Source organism: Tetrao urogallus, assembly GCF_951394365.1.
Source record: "Tetrao urogallus genome assembly, chromosome: 16".
Classification (NCBI taxonomy): domain Eukaryota; kingdom Metazoa; phylum Chordata; class Aves; order Galliformes; family Phasianidae; genus Tetrao; species Tetrao urogallus.
The window spans coordinates 2,928,362-2,946,405 of record NC_136829.1 but is presented as its reverse complement, the minus strand read 5'-3'; the positions used below and the strand labels follow the sequence as shown (position 1 = coordinate 2,946,405).

General features: G+C 47.4%; 1 protein-coding gene across 2 annotated transcripts in view; it reads left to right on the top strand.

Moving 5' to 3' along the window:
• TOX2 (TOX high mobility group box family member 2) overlaps positions 1 to 18,044 on the top strand; it is a gene marked incomplete at both ends in the record, with an annotated part of 145,363 nt that overhangs the window by 72,069 nt on the left and 55,250 nt on the right. For both annotated transcript variants that reach the window (XM_079543562.1, XM_079543563.1), the window contains one exon: positions 4,317 to 4,382. In XM_079543562.1, the coding sequence (XP_079399688.1) occupies positions 4,317 to 4,382 (66 nt within the window). The remainder of the gene's footprint in view (positions 1 to 4,316; positions 4,383 to 18,044) is intronic.

The window sequence follows — 18,044 nt, the reverse complement described above, 5'->3', positions numbered from 1 at the left end:
TCTGAACCCATGACCCTCTCTGACAGCAGCAACTGAGGGGCCATCCAAGCATTGCAGTGGACAAATAAATAATGCTAAGTAGATCACTTTGGGCCAGAGGTTGTGTAAAGACCTTAATGGGGGAAACTGCAGTTAAAGAGATTAAGCTAACCTCAGCCCTGTATTCTCCGGAGAGGCGTGATACTAAATGATTCTTGTAGGAAATCACAGCTCTGCAGGCGGCCACACACTGGGGGCAGGGCTGCAGTGAGATGTTCCCATCCCAGAGCTGCTTTGAGCTGTTCCCATCCCAGGGCCGTGTGCTGACAGCTCCATCCAAGCCAGCACTGAGGGCTGCTGGGTGCTGTGCTGCTGCCCATAGGGCTGAGCTTAGGGGCAGGTGTCCCAGAGTGTCACCACAGGGATACAGGGCTGGAGGTTACTTTAATTGATTGGTTTTGTTTTGTTGATAGGATGATAGGTAATGGCCTTAAGATGCGCTAGGGGAGTTTCAGGTTGGATGTTAGGAAAGACTTATTTTCAGAAGTGGTCGTGATGCAGAGACACAGCTGCCCAGGGAGGTTGGGGCTTCACCATCCCTGGCAGTGTTCAGGACCCGTGGAGATGTGGCACTGAGGGCCGTGGTCATGGTGGGATGGGTTGGGGTTAGACTAGATGATTTTAGAGGCCTCTTCCTACCTTAATGAATCTACGATTCTGTGATGTTCTCTATTTGCTCTCTGTGACATGCTGAAGACATGGAGACCCAGCTGTGAAAGGTGCTGTTCCAGTGCACCCAGCTTGGCGATAAGAGTGCCATGGCTGAGAGAGGACCTGCAGCTGCATCCTGCATGAGGAGCAAAGTGGAGGGCAGTGCTTGTGTCTCTGAGCAGTAGGGATTGCTGGGAGCATCCCATTCCTTCTTCACTGGGCATTAAGTAGGTCGGTGATGGTGGCTTTTGGTTACTGCTACATTTGCATTAATAGTTCACTTTCTAAAAGCTCCAGTTGACTTGCAGATAGGATGGATCAACTTAGTACTGCCACCACCAAATGTTAAGCTTCAAAAAAAAAAGGGAAAAGGTAACAACAAAAATTTAAACAAGAAGTTTGGGAATTTTTTTGAGGTCTTGCAGGTGTCGCCAAAGCCACTCCTCCAACATATTTCTTACAAACCTGAAAGCTGGCATTCCCATCGCAGCTCACAGCTCTTGGGAAATAAAGGGATGTGATAAGGCTCGTAATGACGCTACACGAGTTGGCAGTGCCAGCCATGAACACGTAGCACGTTCCCCAGCCTTGGCAGGGCTGTGTGTCCTTCCAGCAGGTCCCTCCCTGTGAACAAACATTTACTCCGTGTGTTTGCTCAGAGCCGATCCTGCAGCATGCTTGCCCGGGGGCTGCCCCAGCTCACTGCATGCGCCTCTTGTTTTTCTCACATCTTATTAACATGTGCCCTGTGTGACCCCTGGGCTTGTCTACAGCTCTGACAACGCTGTGGGGCCTGGAGAAGCCCCCGTGTGCAGCATGACATTGGGTCACAGTGTGATGTTGGGTCATGGCGTGACATTGGATCACAGCGCATCATCCCCACTGCTCCCACTGGGTCCCAGCTCTGGCTGTGTGGGCTTCAGACTCATGGGCTTCAAACGCAGAGCACTCACAGCTCCCTCTGCTCGTTGGCAGTCCATGCAGGAGAGCTGAGGATTAGCCACAGCCACCAGTTTGCTCAATGGGCTGCTTCTGTTAACAGAAGAACAGCAAAAATGAAGTCACTGCAAAAGAGCAAGGGCATGATTAAGACAGCAGCGCAAGAGCAGACTCCTTGTGACTTAGCAAGGACCTGAAAAAGGTAACTGCTACTCCACACACGTGCATCGTTCAGCATGGGTGTGATGAATCTGGAGTCAGAGTGCAGAATGGCTGCACCTGGAGCATGGTGAATGGGGAGGAAATGTTTGGAACCAATGGGACATATTAAAATGATGCAGAGCTCTTGAGATCCTTTTTTGTGGATGCCCCATCCCTGGAGGCATTCAAGGCCAGGCTGGATGTGGCTCTGGGCAGCCTCGTCTGGTGGTTGGCAGCCCTGCACACAGCAGGGGGTTGGAACTGGATAAGCACTGTGGTCCTTTTCAACCCAGGCCATCCTATGATTCTATGAAAATGCCCATTTCTGCTGTAAATCATCGTGGAATGATGGGGCTGATTTTTCTGAAGTGTGTTCTGTAGCAAATCGATAATGAGAAGTGGGAGAGCACATTGCTCATCTGCTCCACCTGGCTGCTGGGTACGTGGCAAGTATCTAGTTGAGAAAGATATTCTGATGGGAGAATTTCTAATAAATTTGTTTGCACCTTCATAACCTGGGAGATATGGAACAAAAATCAGCACCGGGGAACTTCCAAAGTTCCAGTGGTATTTCAAGCCTTGATTTTCAGGCTCACTGCTCAGGGTGGCAATGAGAGCCACCATAATTTTGAAGGAAGGATTCATTACCGTTATTATGAAGGCACAAAGGGCAGAAGGAGGTGTGGAATGGAGGTAGGAATAGTAAAAGCCATAAAAAAAAAAACATCTGAGAAATAGAATGGGATGGAGAAAGAAGAGCTCTCCCCCTGCCCTGGCAGCCTGCAGTGGAAGAGCCTTGTCCATCGCTTTCCCCTTCCAAAGAGATGGACTCCCCACAGCCGATGCTGCTGCCGTGCTGTCAGTGCTGAGCCTTTCCACCACCTTGTGCCATCTCCACTGCAGACACAGCCTGCTCCACTTGGGCTGGCAGAGGGTTTTTAGTCTGCGGAGCTGATTGAGTCTGCACACCAGGAAAGCCATCAGCTCCAGCTGGGAGAGCATTAGCAGCAGCGGCTGTGCTGGCAATCATTTTACACACCGAGGGAAATTCCATTCAGTGTGTCTTTCTTCTGGAATTGCTGCTGGTCCTGGAAAGCCCTTAGGGATGCTGGTGCTTGCTGCATCCTGCTGCTCCTTCCCCACCGAGGGGTCATAGGGAATCCCGCACACGTGTGGGGATCCCCCTCCATCCCACTGCAGTTGCTGTTAGCTGGTGAATCGCTGTCATTTTTCTGCTTTTAATTGGTTTTCTGTGCTGTCCCAGAGGAGGGTTCAGCAATTAGAGGTGTCTGTGCACTCTGATGCCACGCAGGGCTTTGCTAACTCTGCAGACTCTAATAGCTAATTCAGCAGCACTCGGAGAAATGGAAGTGTAATTAATAGCCTGTGCAAAAGCCTTCACCTGGCTTTATTTAGATTACTCTTTTATTGGCCTTAATGTGGCCCGTTTCTGTTAAGGCATAACTGGTTGTCAGCCTCATACTGGAGAGCAAAGGGACTAGTACAGGGTGAACAATCTGCAATTCATCATCCGGTTGTAAGGGCAAGAGGGATGGCTCTTCCCCTTGTTAAGTGCACGGTGTCATTCACAGTTCTACCTCCATCCTTGTCTCAGGAGTGTTTTACAGCATATCCCATTTTATTGCCATAATTAATTTGTGAACTTCACCTCCAGAACTGCTCCAGCCACACTCTGAGTCAATTCTAGATGGCATTTTTCCTTCATTTGGAGCCAGAGCAAGTGATCAGCTATAGATAATTAACGAGAAGAGTTTTGCAGGTCTCCGTGGTGGTTTAGCATCAAATGGCTGGATCTAGCAGCTCAGAACCAGGTGAAGGCAGGCATGCTTGCAGCAGCCATGGGAACACACCGTACTCAGGGTGCTCCTGGATCCCCATTCACAGAGATGCAGTCCCAGCAGGCAGGAGGGGATGAGGAGTAGGAGAGGAAATATGTCATCTTGCACATGGAGTTTGCATAGAACACCGAACTGTGAGGATGGTAATTGGGCTTGGGGTAGAACCCCCTGTGCACATCCTGTGTCTGCCTGGGGATAAAGGGATACATGGGTGTCTGGAAGAGGACTGAAGGTGGCCTGCCTGTCTTGGAAATTTCCACTGATGGAAGTTGTCTTTTCATAGTTCACTGATGGTGTAGTGGGAATTTTAGGCAGAACTTCATTTCAGCGCTGCTTGCTGCTGGGTGAATCTGTGAATTGCACAGCTTCGCACAGTTTTGGTTTATTAATTTGAATTGGAGTGACTCATTCTTTCACTTTGCTGAAAGAATTATCATAACCATGCTATGTTACCACATCCCATTGCAATATCAGTGATGTTCATGAGATCATATACACTCAGAAGTACAGGAGGACCAGCCCAGGATTTCATTCTGCAAATCTTGGCTCTGGAAAGAGCCAGGAAAGCACATAACCCTGGCACACAGATGGCATTTCTCTAACTCTAACTTTCTTTTGCCATTCTAGTTTGATGGGGAGAACATGTACATGGGAATGAACGACAATACCCAGGAGTTTCTGTCTGCAAATCAGGTAAGTGTTGTTGGGGTTGGGTGGGTTGTGTGCGCAGGGTGGGGGAGGCTTCCCAGGAGACGTAGGCCATGCAGAGCTCGAGTGTTGGGAGACCTCCAGGAATCCCTGCTCCTGGGACAGCAGAAGGGTGCGCAGAGGAGGTCAGCATCCTTCAGCCTAAATGGAGGTGCAGCAGGTGTTTCTAGAGGTGAGGTTTCTGAGCACTGTGTGTAGAGTGGGTGCCTCTCTCTGCCCCCACACAGAGCATTTCCTGCAGCTGAATAGGTTGACAGTGAGCTGGCTTGGGGAGAAGAGAGGAGTCAAAGGTTTCCTGTTCTGGAGCTATGAACCCTCAGGGAGAGGATCAGAATAGAGCTGTTCATGTCTCACAGCGGCCTTTGTGGACTCATAGCGCAGGAATGGCTCTTCAGTGAACCCTGAATGTGTGTAGATGAACACATACATATAGGCACATGCCTAGGTCTTGCGGGGAGGGGAGAACTTCAGCACGTGCTTACCTGTCCTAACTGGGAGGTCAGAGGTGGTTCTACTTGTGTTCTTCTCTGATCCTTGGCATGAAGCTTCTCACCGAAAGGGAAAACACAAGTTTGTCACTAATATTCTAATCTAATCCCACACTTTGGGATTGAGTTGAGCCACTTTGTTGTTTTGCCACAGCTTTGTGCAGCGCAGACTGTGATGAGTCCACTGTGAACTCAGTGCAGTGCAAGGCCATGAAAGACAGCTGGGTGAAGATTCCCATCTGTCCCCAAATGCTGCTGGAGCTGCATAGGGTGAGATGTCAGTTGCTGCCAGGGTTGGGAGTTGCCTTTTTTAGCAATTTATAGCAATATAGCATTGCTATAAATTAGGAGACTGGTGAATATCTAATGTGGGTACCTATGATGAAAAAAAAATCTGTATATCAAACAGGAAGAAAACCTGTCGTTCATCCTCCTAGAGTGTGAGACCACACAGGTGGAGGGTTGTCCTTGTGCAAGAAGTATTTCCAAGAGTGGGGAAGGAGCTGCAAACTTTGCACTCTAAGGTGATTCAGCTGTTCAAACACATCAACCAACCCAGGCACTGCTTGTGGTAGCACAGGTTGAGTAAAGGCAGAAGGGAACAGGGTGGCCCCAGGGTGCTCCAAGTTGGGGTTGAGCTTCATCCCACCCTGCGCTGCCCAGAGCATCTGGACAGGTGATGGCACCATCAGAAACGAGCAGCAGCTTCTTTACAAAGCAATTAATAAACTTAATTAAGGTTTTTTCTCCATTCTGCTTTTCCCTCCTCTGGACTATGCCCTGGGTTCAGCTGTGGGTGATTGGTGACTGCGTGTCTGGGACTGCTTTGTGCCCCAGGGTGGGGAGCATCGTGGTGGGGAGTTCAGGAACCTCTCGTGCTCCTTCTGAGACTTCTCCCATCATCACCGTCAGTTCACATCCCCTGTGTATGCTCACATCAGTGCCTGTTTACCACTGAGCACTTCATAGCACTGGTCATGGCTTTATTACTAATAATACAGCGCCTCTAATGAAATGAGGAACCCAGATGTTTTTCACTGTTTGCTCAACCTGCTGGAACCTGAATGAATATGTTAAACAGCGGGAGAGCATTTTCACAGCCCCATTTGAGAGGCAGCTAAATCATCAGCCTCTGGATGCCCGCACAATACACGTGGGACAGTGCTTTGTCCCCACTTTGTGGGGATAAAGACATGTCCTGCACACTAATTACACGAGCCAGCACACCGTAATTGATGGATATGATGTTTTTCCCCTTGTCGTGGTCCTGAGCTGCTTGGTCACAATGTGCACCATTAGGCACGGCCACCACAGATGGAGCTTTACCAGGGCTGGATGTTCACACTGCTCTGGGTTACAGGGACTTGCCTTTTGCTTCTGGGTCTGTAGTTTGCATTTTCTGGTGATTTTTCTTTCATAATATACAGGGAGAGTTAGGTGGAAAGCAGAATTCAGTTTACCATGTCTCCTCCCATTTAAATAGCTCCTGTCCATCACAGTAATGCTTTACATTTCTCATCCAGAGACACAGCAACTGCTTAAGCTCTGGAGCCATCCCTTCCCATCACACAGATAAGATTATTCTCATTTTGCCACTGCAGAGCCTGTAGTTAGGGCAGCTCTGGTGCTGAGCAGTCCCTGGAAAGCATCGTGAAGCTGCAGCATCCCAGCATCAGCTTCTCACAGCCACTTCCACAGTCTTCATCCTAAGGAGCCTCTCATGGCAGGGGGGGAAGGCATGATGGCTTCCCTCTCCTTCTTCTCCTGCAGTGCCGAGCTGCTAACTTGTATGAACAAACTGCCATGAGCATTGTAAAGCCAGCTGATCTGCTTTCCTCTTAATCTTCTTCTATGTGATTGCTTGCGTGCTGTACTCCACGTTTCTTGTTTTCATCCCCAAAGGGGTTTGTCTCAGCTGAGAGCTAAATGCAGAAATGCAGGAGCCTAAAACACAATGAGAACACTGACAGATCCGTACCTGCGCCAGCACAGGCTGCTTGGGGAAAATAATTCCTCTTGTTCCATCAAATAGCAGGGACATTTGACCCCAGAAATGAGTCAAATGTGAAATGTAACTCAACCCCCAGCAGGAGCCGGAGCATAAATGCAAGCTGACATCTGATCAAACAGTCGTGGACATCTGACCCCCGAGATGAGTGAGGGATCTGTCATGTCTCCTGAATCAGCAGAGCATCATTCCTCACCCCTGCCCATTTTCAGTCTTTCCTTCCCCACCTCCAAACAAAGACAAGGAAAAATCCCAAGAAATGCACAGAACCACAACCAGGCCACGTATCATGAAAGAAATGCAACAGTGCTGTTAAAAGAAACAAAAACACCTGCAAAGTCTGTAAAGGAAGGCATTCATTGAGTCCTTTCTGATGGGGAAAGTAACTTCAAATAGGGCAGAATCTGCAGTTGCGTGGGAGTGGGTGGGTTTGTCTTTGAGATGTGTGGATCCCATGAATGCTGTCATGATGATAGGTACATTTGCCAGATTTCTGCTCTTTCCATCACCTTTCTCTGCTCCTGGGTCAGTGGGTGCTTCAAAGGAGCAAAGAGCTCATTACTTACCACTGGGCACTTTTGATCTTAATCCCAGGAGCTTTCTGCGTACGCCTTGTTCCAGCTGAGCAGCACTCTGGTTTCTGTACCGACAAGTTAATTTGTGCAACTCCTTGTGCAAACACTGTTACACACCAGTGTCATTTATTCAAGGATGCTTTGCCATAAGCAGCTCCTTCCCTTTGTGGCTGAGAGCACAGCAAGGACCCCGCTGCTGTGTCTGTGGGTGTTTAACATATTCTCATTAATTTTGACACGATATTTTTATGTGGCATAAAGGAAAGCTGGGGTTTCTCTTGTTGTATGCAAGTCAGCAGGAGCACAGCTGAATGAGTGCACTGGGGGAAATGGAGTTAAGAAGGGTTAGATTTGTCATACACACACATACACATCTGTTTTCAGATGTGTCCCTTTACAAACGTTAGCACGAGTTTACACATGCCCGCCCATTCCTGCACGCATTGAATCCATCTGCACATGTATGTGTGCTTGGATGTGGATAAATCAACATTTATCTATTGTGTCTATTGCCCTTTATCTGTTTATCTCCATACATCTTCAAGCTGGGGTCTATATTAGCCATAATAGATACAGTGAGTCGCTGATCTGCTGGGTCAAATGGTCAGGGCTCCTTGATCAGCCGTCAGGATGCATTACAGCAGGGCCTCCGGTGGGGCTTGAATTACAACTTGCATTTGACTCATTTCTGGGGTCAAAACGTCCCTCTTATTTGACCAAATGACAGAAATTGTATAATTTGTATATATCCCTGAGCCATATGTGCTCTGAGTGCCACTCTAATGTGTTTTATAAAGGCATAGCTGTCTTGGTGACTTATTTAAAATGGGATTTTGAAGTAGTGTTCTTGCCATTTAATGTCCTCATTCAGGGTTACACAAGGTTTATCAAATAATAAATAACATTTAGAACATTCGTTTTAGCATAACAATGGGTTTGCTAGTTATAAGGAACTAGACGTCACAATAAAGCTGTGTTTGGTAAATAAGCAATAATGTAGAAAGCAACTGATGGCATAATTAGAAATTAATGACAGCATGGGAAGCCTCCAGTACCTTCCTGGCGTGCTGCGAGTGCTGAGACGAGACAGAGCTCCTCCTGGCAGGCTCTGCTATAAAACATGCCATCAAACCTTGTCACAATCCTGGCAGACACGCCGCACTCCCACCTCCCAGGCCTCCCACCCAGCTCAGCTGAATCGTGGAGAAATAGCAACAGTTGGTAAAATAAAACCAGTCTCCGGTTGCTGAGGGCGAGCATCAGTGGTCTGGTCCATGGTGGGCAGCGTGCAGCCTGAAGCACGCATTGCTAGGCGGTCAGGAGCCACCGCCTGGGAGGGCAGTTAGGGGCTGCTGATGAAGGCACTGCATCCTTCCCTAGCGCCTGCTGCTTTCCTTGGTGGTTGGGCTAGATAATCTTAGTGATCTTTTCCATCCTTAATGATTCTGTGGTTCCTCCCGGAGCTGGAAGGCAGGACCAATGTGGGCATTTTTCCCTTGTGTTTTGCCTCCATCACTGACTTTGGTGAGGATGCTCCATTGTTGGCAGTGTGCTTGTGTTGTTTTGTCCCTTGCCTCCCGGGACATGTGAATTTGGAGGAATTTTCAGCTATTTGTCCCCATTGCCTGAGGCTCATAGTTGCAGCATGTTGTTCCTGGTGACCACCGTTGCTGCTCAGACCTGGCTTTCCTCCGGAAGGAAGGCTGGGAGGTTACCACACACATGGCTGAGCTGGGCCGTAGGCAACTCTTCCCTTGACTCATCCCACTAAAGACTACACAGCCTGGTGGTGGAGGAAAGCTCAGAGCCCACCGTGGTGTGGCTGTAATTTCCATTCTGGTCCCTGGATGAACTTTTGGAGTTGATGATCCTTATGGCTCCCTTCCAACTTGGGAGATTTAACAGGTTGCCCAGAGAGGCTGTGGATGCCCCGTCCTTGGAGGTGTTCAAGGCCAGGTTGGATGGGGCCCTGGGCAGCCTGGTTTAGCATTAAACGAGGAGGTTGGTGGCCCTGCCTGTGGCAGGGGGGTTGGAGATTCATGATCCTTGAGGTCCCTTCCAACCCTGGCCATTCTGTGATTCTGTGATTCTATGCTTCTAAGGAGTGTGATTGGTCTTTGCATCTGAAAAAAAACACAAGTTTGTTTTAAACTGGAGGAGATAGGTCTCAGGGTCTTTGTAATCTCTTTATCTTGGCTGTATATTGATCATTGGAGCAGATGATGGTCAGATGATGGTCAGTGTTAGAGAAAATCACTGATGTCAAAGAGGGGACTCTGGCCCCCAGGCATGGAGAGCTGTGATGCTCCTACCGGTATCATGCACCTTGCCTTGTATGCGACTTTCTTGCCTATATATGCATGTATGTCTCTCTCTATGTATAACACATGTATATGTATATCTAAAGATCCCTGGTGAAGAGAAGTGAGCTCTGTGCGGATTTGAAGTTGAAAGGAAGGACTAAACTGTGCTGGCAGTGTGGTGGAAGTTGTAGTGTGCACTGCAGCAGTACCAAGATTTTACTTCTTTTCTGCTGCTCTTAAAGCAGTGCTGTGCAATTTCAGATGTTGTGCTAGAGAATAAAAAATAGAGAGAAGACATTGATAGATATTAAATGCCTTTTTTGGCAGACAATTCAAGAGAAATCTCATGTACTATTTTAGAATGAACAGTAGAGTGTTACATGTCATTTATTACAATCAGCAGCTAATGGAAACCCTTCCAGACGGGGTTTTGAAGGTGAGCACAACTACAGCTGATGATCCAGGCTCGTGAATTTTGTATGAACTCTTATGAGACAGTGAAATTTTTGAAAAGTGAAGTCAGGAAGCAATTCCTATAACTTCATCTTAGCAACCAAAGCTTCCATTGCTGGTGTAGTGCTTGGATAGTACAATAATAAAAAAATGCATGGGTGTTACAAAGCAACATCATCTTCAACCCTTGTTCTCAAAGAACTCCTAAGTTGTTAGCAGTAGGGTGTTTGAAAAACATCACGGAGTGAAAAACTAATGGGACTGAGCAGTTCTGAGACCAAGTGAATCATCTTTGTTTCTTATGCATTTACTCTAGGGGAAAAAAAAAAAAAAAAGCATCTTATACAGCTGACGAGATCTGTTAGGTGGTGTGGAAAGCGTTTTGTAGGGAGAGAAAACTCTGAGGTCGTGGTGGTGATTGAAAATTTCTTCTCAGAAAGAGGAGTCGGGCAGTGGCACAGCTGCCCAGCGATGTGGTGGAGTCACCGTCCCTGGAGGTATTGAAGAAAGATGGAGATGTGGCACTTGGGGCCATGGTTTACTGATGGTGATGGTTGGATTTGATCTTAGAGGTCTTTTTCAGCCTTAAGGATCCTGTGATTCTGTGATTCCAAGCATCTGGTCAGGCTAAGTCATGCTGGAGGAGACCTGCTGGGATGTGGTGTGGCTCCCATGGCGTAAGGAGCACATGGGCTGGCTGTCCAGCAATGCTGATGAGCTGTTAAAGCCAGCTGACAGCTAATAGCAGCAAAATATAGAGGAAGATGGTACGCAGCCAACAACTTTTATCACTTTATCAAAGATTTCCCACTGCGCTCCGTGCCACTGGGAGTGACTGCACGTGGTGCCTGCAGAGCTGCTGCCTTTGATGCAAACTGGGGGGAACCTGGGCAGCCCCGAGGGGAGCAGCTCATGCTTCTGAACCCCCAGCATCGCATTGGTATGATGCTGTGCGTGCTGAAAAACCTCCATTCCTGCTCCTCTGGTCAGCCACTGCTCTTGAGAGCCGAATTACTGCTGTGAAGCCATGTGATGGCTTCTGTGGGGCTACCGTGCTCGCTCGCAGTTGCTGAGCTCTGATTGCATCGTCATTTCTAAGCTGTGACAAGCAAGATGTTCTGCTGCGCCCTGTTGGGGTTGGTTTTGGCTCCTGCTCGTGAGTGCAGAGATTTGTTTGCTTCTGATGTGGACCTCTGGGGAGTGGCTTTGGGAAATGGTGTCTATTTGGGGAACTGTAGCATCGTGGGCTGCAGAAATACTGAAAAAATTCCAGGTCTTGTGCTCTTGGGATTTCCTTTCCCAAGTGATGGATTACTTCTCCTGGCCCATCAGATCCTGTTTTTGGGTCTGCGGCCACTGCGGGGCGATTAGCTGGGGAACTGCTTGCTTCCAGCAGGAAAATGTTGCTTGCCACTTCAGAGTTTGGATGGAGGCCTGTGCAAACAGGAAGGCACCTCTGTGGCCACAGGACAAGCCTGCTGCTCCCCAAGGGTGTGGGGGTGCCTGGGTGTGTGCAGGGTGGGCTCAGCCCCAGAGCTGCTCTTCCACAACCCTGGCTTGAGGTTGTGGAGCAGGCACACCGCCGCTCACACGGGTTCACGTGTTTGCTCCAAAATCTATGTGCTTGTTGAGCAGAAAAGCAGACCTGAGAGTTTGTCCATCTGAAAGGTGATGGCATAAAAAGTGGCACAGCTGAGCCAGAGCACTGTGTTCAGCTCGCCTGCCCATCACAGCATCACGGCTCTGCTCGCTGACCACCAGTGACACTGCTCTCATGGGCAGCAACCTCTAAGATTCGTCTCAGACCAGGAAATTCATCAGCAGTCACCAGAAGTGTCTGTGCTCATGCTGTGTGCTCAGGTCTATACATTTGTGTACACTGTAAAGGGCAAAATATGACTTGGCTTTTATTACTTTAATTAAAACATGAGTGAAGGGTATGAGATTCATATTAAACTGTATTTTCCAGGCTGCTGTGTGAAGGGCTAACTGATCTGATTACCATGAAGATTACAAACTATCAAAGTGAAAAAGAGCCTTTTGCAAGTATTTCATATTAAACCTTCAAACATCACACTTTAAGAATAATTATGGTTGTATTACGGGAAAATGATTCATGAATTCTGAATAAATATAAGACCCTTAAAGGGAAATGTTCCAAGACCACAGTTTTCTTTCCAATCTGATGAAATTTAGTATCATTTTGCAGCTGTAGAATAAAATGAAAAAAATATATATATGTACATAGGCTGTATTGAATTTATGTCAGACTAAACTAATGAGATTTTTTTCATCAACTCTGAGCACGCACACACAAATGGAACAGCCATTCTCATTTTCTGTAATAGAAAGCAGCGAGGAGAAGGGGGAAAGGATCTCACTGCTCACAAGCCTTTATTCTATCTTGATTGTTAAATAATATATTTTAAGTTCTCGTGGCCTGACTGCAGAATGTTTGAACTGACGTTAAGGAGAGAAAAGAGGCAGCTAAAGGGAGAAAAAAGTGAGGAAGGGCCAGGACTGGGGATTTTATTGGTATTCCCAGTGGGCTGTAATAAAGATACTTTTCACACAATACAGTGAATGTTTACAGCAGACAATTTAGTTTCCTTCCAACAATTATGAGAGAAATTGAATCTCAGGAAATGTTAGTTTTCCCTAAAATTAGACATAACAATAAAGATAGCCCTGCAAGTTTATTAAGGAGGGAAGAAAAGAAAAGCCATCAGTCTCTGGAAGACAATTTAGAGAATTTATTTTAAGAATTCCAGCTAACTTCCAAAGCAAACACACAGCTATGCAGCAGAGCCTCGTGCTGGGCACTGCCATTTTCCCAGGCTCCAGCAATCCCCAGCACAGTCTGGAAGCAAGCAGCCACTGGGTGCCATTTCCACCACGGACCTGGCTGGTGCAGGAGCTGCACTGCACCCAGTCGGGAGGTGTTTGCTCCCCTGAGCGCTGAAAGCTGCATGGTTTTGCATGAATATCTGCATGCCTTCTTGCAGGTGCTGTCAGCTTTGATGCGTGTGCAAATGTGATGTTTCTGCACAAACGCTCTGCGTGCAGATCCGTGGGTTTGCTAACATGAAGGACCAGCTGGGAAAACGCTGCAGTCAGCTTTTAAGGTTTTCCTGAGAAAATCGGTCATGAAATGTCAAGAGAAGAAATGAAGGGAGGGGATGGGAATTATTGGGCGCCCAAACGTCGCTTCAGGAGCGAATTCATTGTGCTCACAGAGCAATGCTGGGGGTGAAAAGGGGAAAGCCCTCTGTGAAATGCAGAATATTCTGCATCTCTTTGAGCTGCTCGTATTTGGGTGCTAAGTTTTTGAAATACTGCGCTGCCATTGGAAGATGCCATGCAATCACTCTGCTGGCTCTGTTTTCCTGACCTCTGCATCAAGGGTCTGTCTCACAGCTTCCAATCCCTGTTGTTTGATATCAAGAGTAGGAACAGGAGCTTCTCTGGAGGTCTTCCTTCAGAGAGCCTGTCCCATTTTGGTCATATTTGGGTCTGCCTATAATGTTCTTTTTTGGTTAACACCCAGAAGGGCACTGGGTATGTGGTTTGGTGCCATTCTGAGCAATAGAAACACTCAGCTCTGAGTTTGTGAGCATATTTATGTCTTGTCCACACTTTAAAAGATGACAGTAGAAGCCATTGAGTGGTCAGGGCAAATCTGAGTTTGTACCTTGGGTTTGTTGTTTCTGCTTTCAGCCCGCATTGTGCCAGGATCTTCTCTAGTTGGGTTGGAGCTTGATGATCTTTAAGGTCCTTTCCAACCAAAGCCACTCTATGATTCTGTAATTGTAGTTACTCATTTTGTCCCCGTCACTTCTTCTCTAAAGGTATTTCATGAGCATCTGTGAGTTAGGACATAGATGAGCCACTCAGAGCGATGTGTGTGATCCTAGCTTTTTTTAGATTCCACACATAAGCTTATTTTTATTAAAGAAAAAAAAATGTTAGAATTGTTAGAGATAAAATCCTCTTTTTTTCTCCAAATTTACATACTGGAGGCTGAAGGTTGAGATTTTCACTCCTACGCTGGGGATTTGGAGACTTGGCTGTGTACCAGGTTACGGTTCTCATCATTTTGTCATGAGTCTCTTGGTGCTTCGTGCTTTCCCTAACAGCCCAGCACCTTTGTGCTCCTGTGACATGACAGCTTCTGCTTTGGGTAAGTGTGTGAATGAATAAAATTCTAGTGCTGGTGGTGATGGAGGAAGGCTTGTAGCTGAGCTCTTGGGAGCTCAGTAAACTCAAATAAGCAAAGAGAGATCCCAGTCGACGCCTTTAACCTCTCTCAGATGGGGCAGGCTGGAGCATGGATGAATTTTGCATATTTAGGGTCTGCAAGGAGGGAAGCATCCCAATTCCAAAGGCAATCTTTAACTTCTCTTTTGCCCTACCTGCCCAGATCACATTCAGCTCCAATCTGACATTACCTGCCCTGGATTGGAGGCAGCGCTTGCCTGAACCCGTTGTTGAGCTTAGCATCAGGGGATGCTTCTGCCATGTGCTCTCAGGACTGACTCGGTGTCTGGTGTCGTTGCTTCTCCTGGTGCTCAGGGCCAGGTCTGGGGCTGAGGGGCTTCAGGATAACGTGGGAGGCTGATTTATGGCTCCAGGGCTTCCAGTTAATTTCCTTTTCCCATTTCAACCACTTCCTGGCAGTCTGAAATGTTATGCAGGGGATGGGCTGGTAAAGGATATCGAGCTGCTCTCAGGGATGGAGAGGAGAAAGGGGAGGGGAGAGCTTGGCATGTCACAGAGCACTGATATGTTTTCAATTTTAATAATACAAAAAGAGGTAAGCAGCACCTTAGCTACTAAGGTGACAGGTGCATAAGAAGCACTGAATAAATACATAAAACATATTTGCTGTAGGCATTTGTCGCTGGAAGTTTAAACATTAAACATGCCTGCTTCGTCTGATACCATAATAAAGCAGGGATGTTCCCAGAGCCATTAGCTCTGCTCTGACTGCAGCTTTACATCTTCACTAGATGTACCATGGAAGCTGCATTGTGTCAGCGATGCCTCAGCGAGTTTTGCGCCCAGAAGGAGAAGAGAGTGAGTTCTGGGGATGATCTCAGGTGCCCTTTTGTGGAGCTGATTTCCCCTTCCATACTGATGTTTTGGTGCTGTTCCCTGGGAATCACTGGGCAGGGCCCCTCTCTGCCTTTGTGCCTATTACCCTGTGGCTGAACGGTGCAGATAAACAGGTTTGTGTCTTTACTTTTTGAAATGACAGGATAAGGAGGAAAGCAAATACTCAATCCATTAAGAAATAACTAGGTGGGTGATTCACTACCATTTGTGTAAATGCTAACTCTGCTCTGCCCGCACAATTTATTAGTACTTCACAGGAGGAAAAAAAAAATTATTTTAATCTCATAATGGATGATGAGCTGTGAAATTGCTTCTGCAGCAGCTGGGCACCCTGGGGGAGGTGCTAGCTTACACACATTATGCAGGCTCTCCCCACTTCTCCCCGTCCTTGTGCTAATCAGACACGTCGAGTCTGGGCCATGGAGGGGGCTGTGCTGCTGCTCGTGGGCTTTATTGCCTTTTTGCATCATGCATACATGCATATATCATTTTCTTGTCAATCTGACTTGGGGCCCTAAGTGGAACTGGGGAAGCACGTGAGTCTAAAGTTGGGACCTGTTTGTGGTGAGCGATGCTTTGGGCAGCACAGGTCCCAGCCCCAGCTCACATTAAGTAACAGAAATTTAGCAAATGACATGGGGCCGTGCATCCAGCCCCCAAAGTGGAAAACTTGCTACGGAGCACCCACCCAAAGTGCGGCACAAAGTCGGTTTTAAACTCAATGAAGAAACAAAATACAAACTGAAAGGGGATAAGCATGGTACAGAATAAAGTTTTCTTCCTGCTCTGAGTCCTGCTTGCTCGACTGAAGCCAGGTTGAATTAATTTCTTAGAGTGCTTTTTGCTAATTCTTCCCCGCATGCACTCCATTAGTGTTTGCAGGCTGCCTTATCTCTTGACCTGCTTACAGTGCATTATACATCATTATGTAATGTACCCTTGGCTCACTGCAGAATACCAAATCCATCCAGCCCAACAATGAATTTCTGTGAAGTGCGCTGATCTTATTATGCAAGTTCAGTATGCCATGAGACAAAAAAGGCAATTATGTAAAGTCTGTACTCCTCAAATAATTCCCAGAAACGCATGATATTCTTGAGTAGAATATTATCATATTCCTTGTATTGACTTCCAGCCCAGAGCCCAGGAAATCAAAGCAAAGGGTTTGTATTTGTCTGATCCGGTCGATCTAATTTTAGATCCCTATTGGCTCCTCTCTGCCTGAATGTGCAGTCCCTACAGAATATACTTTAAAATCAAGCTAAATCTTTATAAACAATTGTGAGACAGATGACAGAGGGTGTGCTCTGCTGACATGGAACAGAGCTTGCGCATCTCCAAGCTTCCCCTGGAACTCTGCCATGTTTATTTCAAAAGACTTGGGGAAGCGCTGCTACAAAAACCTGCTGCATTATCTGCCCATGCTCAGGGTAGATACTGCAGTTAGATATTACTGCAGGTGAGAAAGAGCAGCTGTGCATCAAATATGTCTTCTAGACCTGCTAATGAAGATACAACAGAGGGGTTTTAGCTCTGGCTCTTGCCAATATTTGCATGAGCCAATATTGAGTGCTCCTGAAAATGCCATCAGCAGACTTGGAGCCGTGTATCCCAGGTGTGTGTTTAGAAGGGGAAAGTCTGTGCTGTAGGAACGTGGTGTTGCCTTCAGTGCTGGAGCTGGGAGTTCAGAGGCAGCTTCTCCATGTGGGTCCCATCGTGGCTGGGGGCAGCACAGGCAGGGTATGGCGCTGCAAAGCAGGAGTTTGGGGCATGTTTTGCAAGGAGCATGCGGAGCTCCCTGCTGCTGGATGCTGATTTCCAGAACTTAACAGGAATGCAGGGAGGTGGAAGGTTAATAAAAACAGATGAGAGAGATGAAAGTGAGGGATGAGTTGTTCTGGTCTCTGAGGGGCTTCAAGGAGCGTTCACCAGAGGTTTGTGTATCTCCTCCAAAATGCTTGCTGCTATTGGCTGATTTTTCAGCCAGCTTCCCTGACCGGCTGAACTGCTGATCTGCTGCCTTCCGCAGGTCTTGTGCTCCTGGGAGGGCAGCGTGTGGTGGTGGGTCTCCATACCTCCTTCCAAGTGGTTCCAGAAGGTTTCTCCCTGGTGGCACGGGGTGGGTGTGGGGCAGCTCTGCTGGGACCCACGACGGCCCTGGTGGGGACCTTCCCTGTGCTCCCTTCCATGGCAATAATTGCAGAACGCCAGGTAATGAAGGCTGAGAGCTGGGGTGGATTACATTTTCCTTCCTCTTAATTCCTGGGGGTAACTTCTTCCAAAACTCATTTCTGTCTTTGTCACTAGGGAATTAGAGGTCTCTCTCTTCCCTCAGAAGGATAAGTGTACCATTACTAATCCTTTATATACCGCTGCACGCTGCACTGCTGCTCCCATGCATGTCTATCTGCCTTTATGGTAACTGTAACCTTTTCTTGAACCAGAGATTTTCCTGAACAAGAGCCCTTTGGGATCTCTGTGGGCTTTCCTGGATACATTTTTAATAAACACAATAATTTGACTGCAGGCCCATTACCTATCCCCTGTTTGTTCTTTGGGATAGTCATTTCCATGCCTACGAAAGCACTAACTCATAGGGCAATCAGAGGAAGAATGACAAGCAGGACAAAATTGGTGTGTGCTGTGATAAGGCAGTCCATCTTCGGCATCATGCACTGTTGCGTTATGTATTGCCTGTAAATAAT